The sequence below is a fragment of the Mus caroli genome, chromosome 16, assembly GCF_900094665.2.
Source record: "Mus caroli chromosome 16, CAROLI_EIJ_v1.1, whole genome shotgun sequence".
NCBI lineage: Eukaryota > Metazoa > Chordata > Mammalia > Rodentia > Muridae > Mus > Mus caroli.
Window position 1 is genome coordinate 92065193 of NC_034585.1, and position 18154 is coordinate 92083346.

Sequence of the window (18154 nt, forward strand, 5' to 3'; positions counted from 1 at the left end):
AATTCCTCCTCCTCCTCCTTGGGTCAGGGTCTCACAGTATAGCTCAGGCTGTCCTGAAATTCCCATTGTAGAACAGGCCAGCCTTAAACTCACTGCAATCTTCCTGTCTCAGCTTCCTAGTTAGCTCACTCTCTGCCTCATGATCATAGATGAAGGCATGAGCTTTCAACTGTTCTTTTACTCTACCATCATGGCCTGAAACTATTAAGTGTCAAGTTAAACACTTTCTTTTATACATTGCCTTGGTCAAGGTGTGTTGTCACAGCAATAAAAAAGAAGCCAAGATACAAGCTAAGACTATGTCCCAGACTGGGAACTGAATCTCCAGCTCTCTCTGTGTGCACTGGGCCATGCTGACTACAAAGGTACATGGTTCCCTGCAACCAGGAACTGCCAAGATGAAGATAACCCAAACCTTCAGAAAGGGGAATGGATGTGATTGTCTCCATGGCAGCAGCCACCTTTAAGGCCACCTGTCCTTGGGCAGATCTACAACTGGCTGGCAAACAATCCCAGCAATATACATCTATGGGGTCTTGGACACATCTCACCTCTACGTCATCTTCATTTGCTTGAATTCCAGTGTCATATGCACAGTGCCTCTTGACATCTGCACAACAGCAGATGGTAAACACTGAAGTGGAAACTTAAGGGTTCTTTGGAAAGTCAATTGTGTTTGGATGGTGTTTTGCTGGGGCAAACACATGAAGGAGTGTTTTCCTGAAGGAGTCATAAGTGAAAGACTGAGGCAGACTCATGAAGAAATGTTTCGCTGAAGCAGACACAGGAAAGAGGATGTTCTGCTAAAGCAAGCACTCGAAAGGACACATGATGAAGGATTCTTTGCTAACAACATGCAAGTATTGGTCCACCTTACATTACATAGTTGAGCTCCATTTGGCGGGACTCTGTGGATTTGGGCTGATTAGATGCATAAGACGTGTGCTGAAGCAAGGACATGTGATGTTTGGAGGATATAAATAGGACCTGGTGACATGATTGGAAACAGAGCTAGGCTTGCTTATAGAGCTAGCTGTGCAACGCTTGTGGGTCTTGCTTCTTCACCGATATTTGCTTCCCTGAGAGGGGCACAGTGAAGAACTTCTCCTGGAGTCCATTCCTGGTCCCTCCTGCTGACTCAAGTCAAGGCTGAGGCCTGGCTATCTCTGCTAGGTCGTGCCACCACTGCTGATTCATGTTTGCTATCCTGACTCTATCAAACTGGACAGCTGATATACCCATGAACTGTTTTTGGGTGGATGGAGCTGCCACTGCTTGCTAACCTGTGAACTGAACTGCTGATTTTCAGACAACACAGATGGGAATTGCTCCAGGGAACCTTTCTAGGTCAACTTCCCAGTATCCTTTTTTGTTTTTAAAACAAAGTTTTATTAGATATTTTCTTCATTTACATTTCAAACCAGTATCCTTTCTTTCTCATTACCTCTAGTGGGTGGTGGGCTAAAAGGGCTGACAGCAACAAAGCTGTCATGAATCAGCCTGTCCTGGGTTGACTCCCATAGAGAGCTCAGCAGCCTCTGGGGCTCTGTCCCAATGTGCTGAGTGACCAGAGGTGCAGGGCTGCTGCCCAGCTGCCTGACTCTTCCCAGCTCTAGTTGTTTATCATTTATTATCCATAGCAGCATTTTGTATTTGTGTAAACACTTTATTTTGAGACAGTCTTCTTGTGTACCTTGAACTCACAGCAATCCTCCTGCCTCTATTTCCCAAGTACTGGAATTACAGGTGTGCATTTCAGTGCACAGCTATGAACACTATTTTAAAGCAATTTCACACAGAGATAAAATGTAGCAGAAAGTACAGAACTGTATATGCCATTTCTTCATCCAAGTGCCCACTCCTGTCCTCAGCAGAGAACCTTTAGCTCAGTGGTAAACCTATAACAGCACACTGTCACCTAGTGGTCACAATTGACGTTTCTACATCACAGTCTGCTCTCAGCTTTGAACAAATACATGGTGACAAGGACCATCATTATAGTGGACACCATCACTGCCCTAAGCTCCAGGACAAGATCCACCATGATAGTATTACTCAGAGCGCCATCACATACCCAAACCCCAGGGTTCTGGCACTGTCTCCCTTCTCCCACCCTTGGTGATCCCCAATAGCTCTTCTGTTCCCCAAACTGTGCCTTTTTTTTTCAGAAATGTTACATAATTCACTCAGCAACTTTGTGATAACCATACCAGTATGAGCTTTCTAGTAGTTTCTGCCTGACCTTGCTTCCTAGAGTTGATTCAGAGCTCAGGACAATCAGAGGCTAATGGCTGGGGTCCACAGCTGAGAATAGCCCTTTGATTAGAATTCTCTAGGTAAGGCAAATTTTGCCTTTGAGGAAAGATATATTACATAAGAAGTTGCTTTTAAAGCAAAAACCATTAGCCAATCAGCTTATAGAACAAAGGTTCCTGCTGGCTCCTTGAGATGCTGGCCCATCACTGTTGAGGTTCTGTCTTTTGTAATGCTAAGGGAAGCCTGGGTTGAGGTTTTCCAGGGCTTGGAAAGAGAGGACCTCAAGGCCAAGGAGTGACTGGGCTGGAGTCCTACAGTCCTCTTCAAGACCACACTCCCAATATCCTAACTACCTCTTGCTAGGCCCACCTCTTAGGAGTTCTATAAGCTCCCATTACTGTCACTCTGGGAACAAGTATCCACTACATGAGCCTTAAGGGAATGATTAATAAGCAAACCATAGAAGCTGCTAAAATATGCTGCAGACAGACACAAGTCATGGCCAGTGAGTCCAGGCCTGAAATGGAAAGTCAGGAATAAGCACAGTAGGTGTGAGCACAGTAGGTGTGCCATCTTTAGCTCACAATTTTAGTCAGTAGAATAAAAGTAAACACAAGTACCAGGTATAAACGTAAAGAAAGGAATCTAGCCAAGGTTACACTCAAAGGTGTGGCCCAGTTCTTTATCCTCTGGAGGGGTTCCAAGCACAGCAGAGACAGTGTTGTAAGAGCAGGTGCCCCCAGAGGCACAACCCCCCCCCCCCCGTTCAGTGCTGGGGCTGGACACTAGTGACATTCATCACAACACAAATGCAGCTGAGAGCCGGGTACCAGCTTATGCAACACAAGTGAATCTGCAGTCAATGCTTCAGAGTCTCCTTCCTGACAGCGTGGTCTGTGGGGGTTGACAAAGGGTCAGGTAGAAAGAGTTGCCATGGGAATAGGATAAAAGGCTGGGCATCTTTAAGCCAAAGACCTGAACCCTGCCTGGCTAAGAATGCCCTGAGCCTGTCACCTGACAATAGGAGAGGTCAGCATGCCTTAACAGGAGATACGATAGAAATGCATTTCCTCCTTTCTTACCCGGAAGGTCTGTGGGTACTTAGTGGTTAACAATGCCTACCAACTTGGTTAGTCCTGCAATCAGCTAAGAGACAAGCCTCTGGGCATGTCTATGAGGAAGTGTTTAGGTTAAGTAAATTGAAGAAGACAGGCACACCCTGAATAAGAGCAATACCTTTCCCTGGGCCAATATTCCAGACTGAGTTAAAAAAAAAAGAAAAGAAAAGAAAGAAGAGAAGAGAAGAGAAGAGAAGAGAAGAGAAGAGAAGAGAAAAGAAAAGAAAAGAAAAGAAAAGAAAAGAAAAGAAAAGAAAAGAAAAGAAAAGAAAAGAAAAGAAAAGAAAGTGAGCACTAGTGGCCATCCCTCTGCTTCCTGACTTTGGATGTAACATGGCCAGCTGCAACCTCCCACTGCCTTGACTTCCTTGTCATGATGGACTGTATTCCTAAAACTGAAAGCCAAACTCTTATGTTGCTTGAGTTAGTTCTTTAGTCACAATGAGACAAGTCACTAATATAAGTACCAAAGCCCAAAGGAGTCTGTACAATTGTGCTTCGGGCTTATTTGCACCCAACAGATTTGGGGTCCACAGTAAGATGTACCCAAGACTGAGCACAGCTGAGCTGGGCTTTCACTGACATCCTGAGGCTAGAACCAGGTCCAGGGCTCCCACAGTGGCTCCCATAGGTATCCCCTTGTACTGGCTGGCTTTGTGTCAACTTGACACAAGCTGGAGTTATCACAGAGAAAGGAGCTTCAGTTGAGGAAATGCCTCCATGAGATCCAGCTGTAAGGCATTTTCTCAATTAGTGATGGGGTGGGGGTGGTGAGATCCCCTTGTGGATGGTACCATATCTGGGCTCGTAGTCTTGGGTTCTATAAAAAAGCAAGCTGAGCAAGCCAGTGGAAGCAAGCCAGTAAGCAGTACCCCAACATGGCCTCTGCATCAGCTCCTGCTTCCTGACCTGCTTGAGTTCCTGTCCTGACTTCCTGTGGTGATGAACAGCAATGTGGAAGTGTAAGCTGAATCAACCCTTTCCTTCCCAATTTGCTTCTTGGTCATGATGTTTGTGCAGGAATAGAAACCCTGACTAAGACACCCCTGCTTACAGAAGTATTAGTAGTTCTCTGCCTGTCTTCATGTGGTACTAACATGCAGGTCTGTGCCCAAACTGTCCCCTGCTTATGTGGTCAGTAGCCATGCAGGAAGGACTGGCCCTACTGCAGCAGAGTCACGTACTAACTAAGTCTACTGTAGTACCACATTCTGAGGCACTGAGCATCAGGACTTCAGCATAGGAATTTGGGGGAAAGCAGTGGAGCCTATAGTCAAGCCTGGGTCAGGATCCTACCTGTGATCTGCAAGAAACAAGGTAGAGACTAAGGAGCCTGTGCTCTGAAACTCCTGTGTTTTCCTGGGCCAGAGGACTGCTTGATGTACAGTGGTCACTGGGTCGTTGTAGTTCCTAAATACTCATTAGCCACTGTGCTAACAGACTCTCATCTCCCTGCCATGACCATGCATCTTACTGTGCCCTTGCAGAAAGCTGGTGTATCCTATGTGGAACTCTCCAAGTAAGTCTTGGGGGGGAGGGGAGGATAGGGAGTGAGTACGGTGGGTGGCAACACATGTCCAGGCAGGAGCAGGGCAGAAAACTTCTGAATTTCTGCTCTCTCCAATGTCTTCATTGGATAGGAAGGGTCCAGGCAGCTGGATACTGGTATCCCATGCATCACAGGGAGTAATCAATGCACCTGTTTGCCAAGAGCTTGGAATAGATTGATGTATCAAGTATGCAGGGGTTCAGTGCACCAGATATTCTCAATTCTATGTATTGCCTCTCATTTTCTCTCTCTCTCTCTCTCTCTCTCTCTCTCTCTCTCTCTCTCTCTCTCTCTGCGTGTGTGTGTGTGTGTGTGTGTGTGCATGTGTGTGTACACATGTGTGTGCCTGTGCATGGTGAGTGTGCGTGTATACATGTATATACTGTAGCATGGCCAAGGTTGAAGTCAGATATCTTTCCAACACTCTTGGCCCAATTTACTCATTTGAGTATGTGGTTATGCTTGTGTATAGATATGTGTATATAGGTATATGCATCTATATGTGCATGTGTGGAGGTCAGAAGTTAGTGCCTTCCTCTATAACTCTCCATTTTAATTTTTGAGAAAGGATCTCACACTGGCCCAAAGCTCCCTGTTTCAGTTAGACCGGCTGGCCATCATGCCTTTGGTCTCTGCCTGCTCACCAGCACTGGGATTACATGTGCCACCATAACTGGCTTGTACATGGCCCTGGGAATCTGAACTTGTGCTTATACAGAAAGCAATTTTCTGACTCAGCCATCTGCCCAGCCCTATATACTTCATTTTTTGAGATAGGGTTTCTTAGACTAAAGCTTGTTTCTAGAACTCACTGGCCTGTGATCTCCTAGGATACTCCTGCCCCTCCCTCCTGTGTGGGGTTTGCAGGTGTGTGTCACCAGGCCCAGGTTTTTACATGACTGTTTAGGACCCAACTCAGGTTCTCATGTTTGTGCAGCAAGCATTGTATCCACTAGACCATTTCCTGGCTCAGGCTGCCCTGGCTTTGAAGTCATTCTTCTGGCATTTGAAACCACTCCCTTACTTGGGGCTGAGATCCCATGAGCCAGAGAAGCAATCACACTAACATAGGCTAGTGGCTCCTCTGGTGGCACAAGAAGGAGCTCTGAGCCAATTCTAGTTGACATCTGGCCTAGTGATTTCATCCCTAACCTGGCCACATGTGCCATCTGACTGGCTATATCCTTGGAAAGGAGTCTCTCAGAGTATGAGCTATAGGGCTGCCTTCCTGGGAGCAGATCATGGCTAAGCCACAGTGCCAGCCTCCCTCCTTCCGAACCAGGGCCTTGCACAGAGCTGATAGCAAATAAACCTACACCCTACAGGGAAGTTTAAGAGCCAAACGTGAGGTGACCAAGGATGATGGCTAAGGCCTCATTCATTCCCCAGAAGATAAATGGCAGGAACAAGTGTATTCCAAGTGACAGTGGGATAAGAGCACACTCTGAAGAGCTGTAGGGACCACACTGTGGCCTGACATAGACATGGGACTTGTCATTCTCAGCAGCCAGCAAGCGGTTTTGCTCCTTTCCAGCCTCCATCCATCCCCACCCCTTTAAAATGTCTCCCTTCTGTGAGTTGTCCTGACTTGAAAATTCCTTCACCGTATAGCTGGCAGTGCGATACCATCAGCTGCTTAGGATCAGTGTGATTAACAGTGTCTTAGTGATTTACAACAAACTGCCAAATCCCTGTCAACACTTTCCTTCACAGCTGGACTTCAAAGGATCAGACTCCTGGGACATTCAGCTGAGTATATCTGTACAAAACGTGTTTATTGAGGTCCAAGCATCGTTATCTCAGCTCTTTGGGTATGCATCCTTCAATCTGGATCTCTGCTGGCCAGCCTGCGTATCTGTTCTTGGATTGATCTGAGTGGTTGATCTAGGTGAGGGAGAGAAAAGCGTGTCATTTATTCACTAAGCTCATCGCTGGATCTGTGTCTGCTGTGAGCAAAGTCATATGAACAGAAGTCTCAGAGTGGCAGTTTCTCCAGCCCAGGTTAAAATTCTTCTCAAAAAAAAAAAAAAAAAAAAATTCTTCTCAACACTTCTCTTCCTTCTTCTACATGTTCTTTCTGTCATCCCTTATTTCTGCTTCCTTCCTCTCATCCCTTTCCTTTCCTTTCCCCTTCCCTTCCCCTTCTCCTCCCTTCCCTTCTCCCTCCTTCTCCCTTCTCCTTTCTCCCTTTTCTCCCTTCTCTCCCTTTTCCCTTTTTCCCCTTATTTTCCCCCTTTCCCCCTTTTCTCCCCTTTTTCCCCCTTTCCCCCCTTTCCCCCTTTTCCCCTTCCTCCCCTTTCCCCCTTTTCCCCTTTCCTTTCCTTTCCTTTCCTTTCCTTTCCTTTCCTTTCCTTTCCTTTCCTTTCCTTTCCTTTCCTTTCCTTTCCTTCCTATCTCTTCTTCAGCTTCTTTGGTTGAAGATGGCCCTATTTTGTAGTCTAGGCTACCCTGGGACTCACAGTGAGTCCTCCGGTATCAGCCTTACAAGTACTGAGATTATAGACCTGAACTACTATACCCAGCCTCAATGTATCTCTCAGTAGTATTTATTTTAATTTTTTTGGAAGATTTATTTTTTAATGTATATAAGTACACTATAGCAGTCTTCAGACACACCAGATCCCATTACAGATGGTTGTGGGCCACCATGTGGTTGCTGGGAATTGAACTCAGGACCTTTGGGAGAGCAATCTGTGCTCTTAACTGCTGGGCCATCTCTCCAGCCCTCAATAGAATTTAATAGCAGCTCTGGAACTTCCCCAAAGGATTGGGGCTCTTCTGCAGTCCACAGTGTGGCTTAGTAGAGAAGCAAAGAACCTTTGAGAAGCAGTTAATGTGATATGCGCTCACCTACAAAGTCTATTTAATTTGACCCACTCGAATATGCATACGGAGAGCACTGCCGTGGGAACGGCATATGATCTAGCTCTTGCCTGTGGGAACTGCACTCCACACATGGGAGTTTTCAGAGCATCTTCAAATTAGTACTTGACACTCATCAAACATGTCTGCACTGGAGTGGGCATCACTTCTATCTAATTTCAATTCTTTCACAGGCAATGGAGCATCCCAACATAGTGCCTTTTCTGACACTACAGCTTCACTGAGAGGTAATTCACACACCATGAAACTCTACAGACAACCCATTTTTAGCACATTCCCCAGTACATAAATAAGACGTTGTCCTCACTGAATGAGGAGTCACACACTCTACAGCAGTCTTTCCCCACCCCAAGCGGCCACTAACCTACTTCCCAACCCTTTGGATTTGTTCCTTCTAGAAAATTTGAATAACAATGGAATCAACCTTATGTAACTTCTGCTTTTGCTTTTTATCATTCTGCAATACATTTTCCATAATTTCCCTATGCAATCACTAATGTCATGGTTTCATTTCTGTACATGGCTGAAGAGTTCCCTTCCACAGTTACCCTATGTTAACAATTGCCCTCTTGCTGGAAGAGTGCTGCTGTGTAAATCTGTGCCCCAGTTCTTGAGTGAAGGCTTGCCTACAAGGAAGTTTGCTGGGCTAAGAGTAACTGTCTCCTTCATTTTGAAGAAACTGCCAGAATGTTCCTCAAGGAATCTACCTCATTCTACACTTCTCTCAGCCATGTGAGAATTCTACTTTTTCTAGACCTGTTACAAGTTATGATTACAACAACCACAGTGAAGCTCCATCTCACTGTGATCTGAGCTGGTTCTGTTCTGATGACTCAGGCTACTAAGTTTATTATAATAGTAAGCCACAAGTTTATCAGTTAATATACACATCTTCTTTGAAGAAGTATCTGTTCAGAGGTTTTTTGCCATTTTTCAACTGGATTATCTTTTTATCGAGTTGTAAGAGTTATTTATATATTTTGGACATGAGTCTGATATTTGCAAATATTTTCTCCTACAGTTACTCCGTGGTTTTCTTCTCACTTTGTTGTTGTTGTTTGAGGATCTCAAGTAGCCCAAACTGGCCTTGAACTCAAAGGTAGCCAAGGATGGTCTTGAATTCCTGATTGTCCTACCTCCACATCCTGAGCACTGAAATGGCAGGTATGTGCCACCATGCTTGGCTTCTTTCTTTGTTCCTGTGTCCTTGGGAACAGAATACTGTGGGATTTTGAAGCTGAACATTTTATTTTTCTTTTGCTATTACTCTGCACACTTCCAGGAGCTCCTGCCTAGCCCAGGATGGCAGAGATTTCTGCCTGTTTTGCCATCCTGTGGAGAGAGCTTGACAGTTTATCTCTGCCACATTTAGGTGTTTGGTCCATGCTGCACTGTTGTATATGGTGTGTGGCAGGGATCAAAATCCATTTTTTCCCTATGTGCTATGTGGTTTTCCCTGTACACTTTATTAAAGAAACTACTCACCCCTGAAGAGATGTCTTCGTTCATTCAATCAGGGAAAGAATCTCGTCAGGTATGAGGTATGAGACCCTCAAAGTCTCTGGAACCCTAGCTCCACTCACCCATCTATGCCTATTCTCACAGAGTGCTGTGCTGTGCTGATGACCGAATCTTTGGAGTAGGCTTTGAAATTAGGAGGCTTAAGGCTTCTCCCTTAAACCTGCTTTGTTGTGATTTTATCACTTTCCCACTGAAAGGTGAAATAGCTTGCCTAAGGCCACACAGCCTAAGGAGATGTCTATCTGTGGTATGGATCATTTAGGGTGAAGGGAACCCTGAGTTCACCTCCAGAGTGTGCCCCAGAAACCAAAGTGGGGTGCCTCCCCACTACACAGCTGCTAGAACCAAAGGACAGACTAACAAGAAAGCTGAAGCTTGTTCAAAACTACATGTGTCCCCACCAAGTAAGCCCTGAGGCCCTGTCCCCTTGACTCATGCCTATCTCCCCTCAACACCCATGGGTCAAGGGCACCAACAAGCACAGCCTCCTTCCTTTGAAGGTGACCATGTGGCCTCCACTGCCCACAGCACACAGCAGGATGAGAAGTGCCTTCTCTGCAGGGCTGGCTTCCTATGTGCAAGCTAAGTGGACACCGTGGTGATAACATGTTTTGACTGGAGCATGCCAACATGACCATAACCTCCAGATTCCTCCGTTTCAGATCTGAGGGTATCCCAAAAGATCCAGAACCTCTGGATCTAGTAACAGTGACCTGGGTGTTGTGCCTCCTCCCATACCAATAAGAGGAGGGCCGGTTGCTCCTGGTTGCCACTGTCTTCTTTAAACTATGGTTCTAGACAGTGGGAGCAGAGTCTCAAGTGGAATCATATGTGACTTGGTGTAACCCTGGACAAAGGTCAAGCTCTGCCCTCTTGGAATTCTAGCTAAGTAGAAAGATGGCCTCATCAGAATTATGGCCTTGGCTTTGCAGCCAATCTCCTTCTTTTTAGACCTTTGTATGTTGGTCAAAAGGGTTGGGTAATAGTCTCCAAAGGCATGGACCTCACATAGTCATGTAACACCACCCATCAGCTGGGATGCTCACAGGAGACATGGTGATAAGTCAAACTTCACTCACTTCCCTTTGATCTTTGATAAGCGGAGGCATCAAGTCACTGGTGACTCCTCCAAGAATGGCAATTAGTCAAAGCAGCTCTGTCCAGTTCATATTTGGTACTTACCATATTGGAAGTGGTTCATATAGAACCACTTCAGGCAGTCTCCTCTCTGTGTGATTGCTACCCCCAGACGAGGAACTAAAGAAGGCTAGCCTCCTGCCCAAACAGAATAGTCACCACCAGTGACTGGAACCACTCCGAGGATCCCATTTGCAGTCTGTAGTGAGACTAAAGAAGTCTGGGATGGAACATGGACCTAATGGAAGAAGCTGACCAGTGCTCTGTGTGGGTGACTACCGACAGAACATTTACACACCATGGCCCCATCTGAGGACTAAGAAAAGTCACTCACTTTTTCTCTCTCGATTTCTGAAGGGAGCTCAAAGCCCTTTGCTGCAACAAACACCCAGCTTGATCTGAACTTCATGTTCTTGATTTCTTTGCTTCCAAGGGCTTCTATGGCATCCTTTGCTTGAGCCTTCAGTCTGGGCAAAGGAGAAAGCATGAGAAGGCCTCCTGTGGAAATGTGGGGTGTGTGCGTGAGTGTGTGCATGAATGTGTGTGTGTGTGTGTGCATGTGCGCACGGTCACTTTGTGTATAAGCACATAAATGTGTGTGTATAGCATGTGTATGCATGTGTGTGTGCATGAATAAAAATATACCCTGGTGCAGAGATGGGAGTGATTCCTGGCATTTGCCATCACCATTTTTCCCTTCCCTTGTAGAAGCATCACACTCCCTGGACTCTCTAGGAGTTGCTAAATCCAGGGGTCTTTGTCATCTCCCTGGCTGCCTGCACTTGTCACATGGGGAAAACTACACACACACACTTACTTGGAGCTTCCATCATCATGAGTCACCATGAACATCAGGGATTTTGAAGGAGTGCTCTGAATGAACTTGGCCATTGGCCCGGAGTTATCTGTAGGGTCAAGGCCAGACAGTAGTTCAGAGTCCTCTTGGTGAGTGAGGCTGCTACCCTGGTTGTAGGCTTCCTTCCCACTTTGCTGTCACCTACTCTCTGAATGTCTTGCTTTGCAGCCAATCTCCTTCTTTTTAGACATTTGTATGTTGGTCAAAAGAGTTGGGTAATAGTCTCCAAAGGCATGGACCTCACATAGTCATATAACACCACCCATCAGCTGGGATGCTCACAGGGGACATGATGATAAGTCAAACTTCACTCACTTCCCTTTGATCTAGACTGGTCCCAGGGGCTCAAGGGGTGCCCTGGCTACTTCCTCAGGAGTGATGTCAGGGGGTTACATGGGAAGCTATCTTAGAAAAGCCTTGGGAACATGGACGACTTGAAGCAGGTACTCAGAGTACAACAAACCTAAGTCCAAAGATGGAAACAAGGTAAGCCATGCAAAGTGGAAAGCCCTAAGTAAATTAAAATAAATTAAATCTTGAATCTGGACTTAGCCACACCTGGCACCAAACCCAGCTTCTGCAAGCACCCAATGACCACCTCTGCCATCAGGGACAATAGGTCAGCCCCAAGGGTGATGTTCCAGAGCACGCTCAGAATTGTGACAGACCCTGTACTCAATAAACACAAGTCAAAGGAACTCTCTGCTTCTTCATCAAGCCATGCTTCTGTTTCCTCCCATGGAGTCTACACAGTTTAGTCTTCATTTTAATCAGAAGAAATTTTTCTTACCACCTTCATACATATCAAAGTACTTTGTCGCTATCACTTTTCCTGTCTCATCTGAAAAGAAAAGAAAAGGCCTTTTAAGAGAGCTCCAGAGACCCATTGTACACTGGTAGTCCTAGTACCCTTTTTGGTCACATTACCTCTAAGTGACTCTGGAGGAAATAGGACTGGAGAGGTCCCTAGCCTGAAGAGGGGCTGTGTGGTGGGATTATTCTTCTAAATCCTGGACAGAGTGACTCCATCTTGTGGTCATCTATGTGCCAATCTGCAGCAAAACAGGCTGTCCTTCCCCCATGGGCTCCAAGCCATCTCTCCCATGGTTAGACAGTGTTTGCTGAAACCAGAACCCCTGATAAGAGCAAGGTTGGAACACACAGAAACAGGGAACTTGAGCTTGGTTTTTTGCACCCCACATAGTGTGAGCCTGCAGTCACCTCTGCCTCTTCAACACTAGATAGTGGGCTGAACTAGGTTTGCTTAACTGTTGGAGTCTAGGAGCCTACAAAATAGGACCTTGGTGGGCAGAGAGTGGGAGGTGGCTGTGGCAAGACTCTGTAAGCTATCCAGGCTCTATGTAACAACCTGAATGAGTTCATTTATGTCAGCTAGCTAGACTTACTGGACTCCTTTTCTGTCCCATCTGCTCCTTCCTAATATGAGTTGATTAGAAGTTCCTTCTAATCAACGCATGAAACTCAAGAAGAATGAAGACCAAAGTGTGGACACTGTGCCCCTTCTTAGAATTGGGAACAAAACACCCAGGGAAGGAGTTACAGAGACAAAGTTCGTAGCTGTGATGAAAGGATGGACCATTTAGAGACTGCCGTATCCAGGGATCCATCCCATAAGCAGCTTCTAAACGCTGACACCATTGCATACACTAGCAAGATTTTGCTGAAAGGACCCAAATATAGCTGTCTCTTGTGAGACGATGCCGGGGCCTAGCAAACACAGGAGTGGATGTTCACAGTCAGCTATTGGATGTATCACAGGGCTCCCAATGGAGAAGCTAGAGAAAGTACCCAAGGAGCTAAAGGGATCTGCAACCCTATTGTTGGAACAACATGATGTACTAACCAGTACCCCGGAGCTCTTGTCTCTACCTGCATATGTATCGAAAGATGGCCTAGTTGGCCATCACTGGAAAGAGAGGCCCATTGGACTTGCAAACTTTATATGCCCCAATATAGGGGAATGCCAGGGCCAAAAGAATGGGAATGGGTGGGTAGGGAAGTGGGGGGCGCTATGGGGGACTTTTGGGATAGCATTGGAAATGTAATTGAGGAAAATATGTAATAAAAATATTAAAAATTAAAAAAAAAAAAGAAGTTCCTTCTACTTCTCCCAGGGAGGTCATGCAGCAATAGGCTGGTCTCCAAGGAGCACCTCCATCAGGGAGGAGGTACCTGGCCACTTTTCTAGGACTCTCTGAACTTGGTTAATTACTGGATGTTAATAGTCCTCTCCTCTCCTCAGAGTCCCCCCCCCCCCGACCTTCACACTAGGTGTCCAGAGAGGTTGTGTGACTGAGGGTGTTTTGTTCTGTCCCATAGCTCTGCAGTCACTGGCTCTGTAACCAGATGATTCCTGCACGACTCCCTGTTCTCTAGCTTTGGTTCTTACTGCAAGAGACCCTTATAAACACTAGGACCCTAGAGGAAGCCAGGGCACTTGCACAGGTTTCCATGGCCCACAGCAGCTGAACAGAACTGGTCAGCATTGTTACCCTCTACTGGGTCCCCAGAATCCAAGAGCAAAAGAATCCAGGGTCAGGGTCTATGTGGATCTGAGCTTCACTGTGTCCCCTCAGCCTACTCTTCCTCAATTGCAAAGTCTCTTTTAGATTCAGTTTTTGGTTATTTTGTTGTTGGACCATAAATGGTTTGTAAAGTAAGACTTTTAGGCAAAAATTATGTGATTTTAGAATTCATTACAGTGTAAACCTAGATATGAGGAAACATGTTGAAAAACCACAGTCTTGGCCTGGGGAGGTCTCTCAGTGGATAAAATGCTTGCCTTGCAAGCATGAGGAACTGAGTTCAAATTCCATGTAAACTGGAACTCATGTAAAGCTGACACCAAAGTGTGTATCTGAAATCCCAGGGCTCCTGTGTGGATATGAGAGGTGGAGAATCATGGGCCTGCTTAGTCTCCTGTGCACAAGGGCAAAAAGAAAAAGAAAAAAGAAAAAAACCAACAACAAAATTAAACAAAGAACTCAAAAAGATCCAAGGAGAGATCTCAAAGAAAGGGTTAGGCGAACACCTACATCTGAGGTTGTTCTTTGAACTCCACATACACTGTGACACACATGTGTCCACACCATATGAATATGCATAAACACACAGAGAGAGCAAGGCAGGGAGAGATTTTTTTTGTTTTGTGTTTTTGTTTGTTTGGTTTTTTTTTTTGTTTTTTCGAGACAGGGTGTCTCTGTGTAGCCTTGGCTGTCCTGGAACTCACTCTCTAGACCAGGCTGGCCTCGAACTCAGAAATCAGCCTGCCCGGCTGAGAGATTTTTTTTTTAAAAGAAGATTAGAAACATCAAGGTTTCTGTAGAAATCCTATTCCAGACTCTGAGGGAATTTCTAAGAAACACATTGTGTCACTTACAGTTGACGACAGCAATGTTTATCCCTCTTGCCACATTCCCCGTCTTCTCTCCTATTAGCCTGAAAAGTGAGTGAAAGTCAGTCAAGAAGCTCCTCCACAGACAGGATGACAGTCCTCCCTCACTAGCAACCCTCTCACCAGGCCTTCTGTGCTCAGGGTCTTGACATCCCCTCTTCTTCCTGCTGCTCCTCCCACTGGTATGCAGTAGCTGGGACTGCTCCCCCAAACAACCCCACCCTTGTCCTACAACACACCTGCAGGACTCAGATTCCGTTCCTGGGTGCATGGAAACTGTATTTCATCTTACATTCTGGATCAAAGGTCAGACAGGAAGGTTCTTCACCAAGACCCTGAGAAACCATGCCTGGACTCACAGACTTGAGGGAGGATAGCAGCTCCCTTCCAAACTGGGCTTTCTTGGGTCTCTGCCTCCTTTCCCCTCAGTCTCCACTTCCTTCCCCATTCAGGACCTGCAGGCTCTACCCGCCTCATCCTTTCACCTCCCCATCAAACCCAACTCAGATTATCTCCTTAATAAGCACTTCCTGTTGCATCACTTAACTTTTGCTTTCGTTTCTAAGATATTTTTATTTTTAATGGTTATCTAGTTTGTGCACATATGTGCAGTGCTTGAGGAGCCCACAAGATGGTATAGGATACCCTGGAGCTGAAGTTAAAGGCAGTTGTGAGCTGCCTATCATGAGTGCTAGGAAATGAATTCAGATCCTCTAGAAAAGCCATAAATGCTTCTAACCATTGAGACAGCTTACTAGCCCATTTTTGCTTGTCAGCTAGGGAAAATAAGATGGCAATATCATATATAATTTTAATTCTAGTTTTGTACCCTAAATCCAGGAAGACTATAGTATTTCCTAGAGATGATAATTGTCATCAGAGGTCATAGAAATAATGTGTGAGTGTGTGTTTAGGATATGTAAATTATATGTTCATGTATGTGGTATGTCTGTACACTACATGCACATGTGCATAAGTATGTCGTATATGTGGTATGTATACAAGATTTATGTGTGCATAGTTTTGCATGTATGCACACATGTATTGTGTTTGTATTTGCGCATGTGTAGGTGTGTACATGTATATAAACATGTTTGAACATGTGTTGCATGTTTACAATTATGTGCATATTATTGACCTTTGCTGAGATTGGCATCAAGGAGTCCGTAGTATCATAAAGAGAATCTGAAGTTTGTCCTTCATGTCAAAGCTATAAGGTGGGCAATAGGTGCTTTAATATTCTGCCTCTGACATGTTTAACTGAAAGCCTCCAGGAACCTCAGGGCCTAGTGCTTTCTGAATGTTAAAGAATAGTCGGTGTGTGCCCAAAAGAGGCAAGGAAGAACTTCCATTCTCAGTAGTGAAAAACTGGGTAACCCTAACCACACAGGAAGTAGTATATGAGAAGAAACACATTTTTAAGGAACTGTTAAGAGAGAGCCCTGAAATGTAGCTAAGAACTTCCCAGGCCAACAACTGAAGACAGACATTTCAGAGGTGAACATTTCAGAGGTCTAACATTGAAGGAGACCTTTGCTCTTTTAGGATGGGAACACAGAGAAGAAAACAGTGCTTCTGAAAGCCATGGAGGCCTCAGAGACGCAAGTCTGAAGGGAAATCAAAGCCCCATCAAATCTCTTGGATTTTATTGTGCTAAGTCACAAAGAATTAAAGAAGACAAAAACCAGAATGTGTGGCCTTTAGCCCAGATTTTATTAAACTAGGCAACCCAGAAAACAGTGACATTTAATATGTGTTAATGTCACCCTGGTCTGCCAATAGCTTCGGGTCCCTGGGAACAGTACATGAGAAAAAAAAAAAAAAAAAAAGACAGAGACTCACATCTTTCTGTGCTTCATCTGTGACTGGGGAATGGCCCCTGCTGGGTCCTGTGTTGGGAGCTGGGCCCCAGCTGGGTGATGGTGTACTATAAGAGGCTGTGGAACTCCATGGAGAAGGGCAAATGCTTTTAGAGTATGTTCATTCCTCAAAGAGCAATTGCAAATGGGCAAACCTGGCTGCTGAGTGCCTCTGGCTTTCTTCTGACCATGCAATCTCTGTGTCTACTCCAGTTATTGTGAAGTCACTTGCTAGGAGGCAGGGCAAGCCATGCTCTTAGTCCTCCTGAGATATGAGACAGAGTTCTACCACAAACCATCCAGCTTCTCGTATTCATTACAGTGGTGAAAAACTGATTAGTGTGTGTCTCTTGCTGCTATTTTTAAAGAAATTCTCAGATGTACTGCCTGGCACACAGTCAGAAGAAGCTTGACACACTAGGAAAGAAGTCAACAGAAGTGAGAGCAAAAGGAGCCAGCAGACAACACTGACAGACTCACGGGCTCCAACCAGCCAACTGAACTCTAAGATAACAGCACTTAATGCATTCAAAATGAAAGTTTCAATTGGAAGTCAAAACAAAACAAAACAAACAACAAAGAAAAGGCAGGCTCACTTGGAAAATAGAAATGAGTTTAAAAACTAAAATGACAAGATAATCTAAAAACGCTGGTTGATGGCTGGTTTTAAGGACAGATTAGGCGCAGTAGAAGAGACCAGTGATGACATTAAAAAACAGTCCTGTCCACAGTAAAGGACAGAGAGAGAAACAGGACAAATGGGAAGTGACCTGTGGGTTGTGAGGAATAGAGTTCTAAGGGTCAATGACAAGCAGGAAGTGAGCTGAGTACCAACATTCATTGCTCTCTAAGTGACAGAATGTGACCACCTCTGCAGAATCCTGCCACTATGACTTCCTACCATGATGCCCTGTACCCTCAAACAATGAGCCAAAAAAAAAAAAAATCCTTTCTCATTTAAGTTGCTTTTGTTCAATTATGTCACCATAGCAATGGAAAAGAAACAGGAAAATTTTCAAACACAATTAAATACATTTGTTTAAGAAGTTTCAAAATGCCAAAATAAGATAAAACAGGGCATACCAGGGTACAAATGCTGAGATAAGAGATAAGTACAAACGCCATAAAGGTAATCTGAAAGGCACTGAGCACATCAAGACCCAAATCTGAGTTTCCACCATGTACCCGACTAAATGTGCTCTCTCTCTCTAGAGAGGCACAGGCTTCACCTGTGAAGTTAAGCATCACCGGAAACTGAGCAGAGCTGTGCTCAAATCCGGTAGGGGGCAACTTGGAGAATCCTGTGCTTCTTCTACTACAAAACTGTATTTGTAGTTAAAATCTTCTCAAAAAGAAAGGGCAAAACCTGGGTGGCTTCACTGATGAATTACATGGAGCAACTGTCAAAAGAGGCTAGGAAAATCCAACCAAGGACACATAAAACCCTCGGAGACACCCATCACCCTTCCCATCTGAGTGGGACCCCATCTGAGTCTTAGCCTTGCCAGAGGTTAGGAACATACAGGTACAGCCTAAGAGGGAGGAGAAGGGACACAGCCA

The 18154-nt window shown here is 45.2% G+C and overlaps 1 protein-coding gene across 2 annotated transcripts in view; it reads right to left on the reverse strand.

Annotated features, from left to right (window-relative positions):
- Positions 1 to 6667: 6667 nt before the first annotated feature.
- The window catches only part of Fam3b (family with sequence similarity 3 member B), a 38780-nt gene continuing 27293 nt past the window's right edge, over positions 6668 to 18154 (reverse strand). For both annotated transcript variants that reach the window (XM_021185461.1, XM_021185462.1), the window contains exons 4-8: positions 14721 to 14779; positions 12111 to 12161; positions 11282 to 11369; positions 10799 to 10931; positions 6668 to 6807 (exon numbers count right to left, since the gene is read on the reverse strand). In XM_021185461.1, coding sequence (XP_021041120.1) covers positions 6718 to 6807; positions 10799 to 10931; positions 11282 to 11369; positions 12111 to 12161; positions 14721 to 14779 — 421 coding nt within the window. In that variant the 3' untranslated portion in view covers positions 6668 to 6717. The remainder of the gene's footprint in view (positions 6808 to 10798; positions 10932 to 11281; positions 11370 to 12110; positions 12162 to 14720; positions 14780 to 18154) is intronic.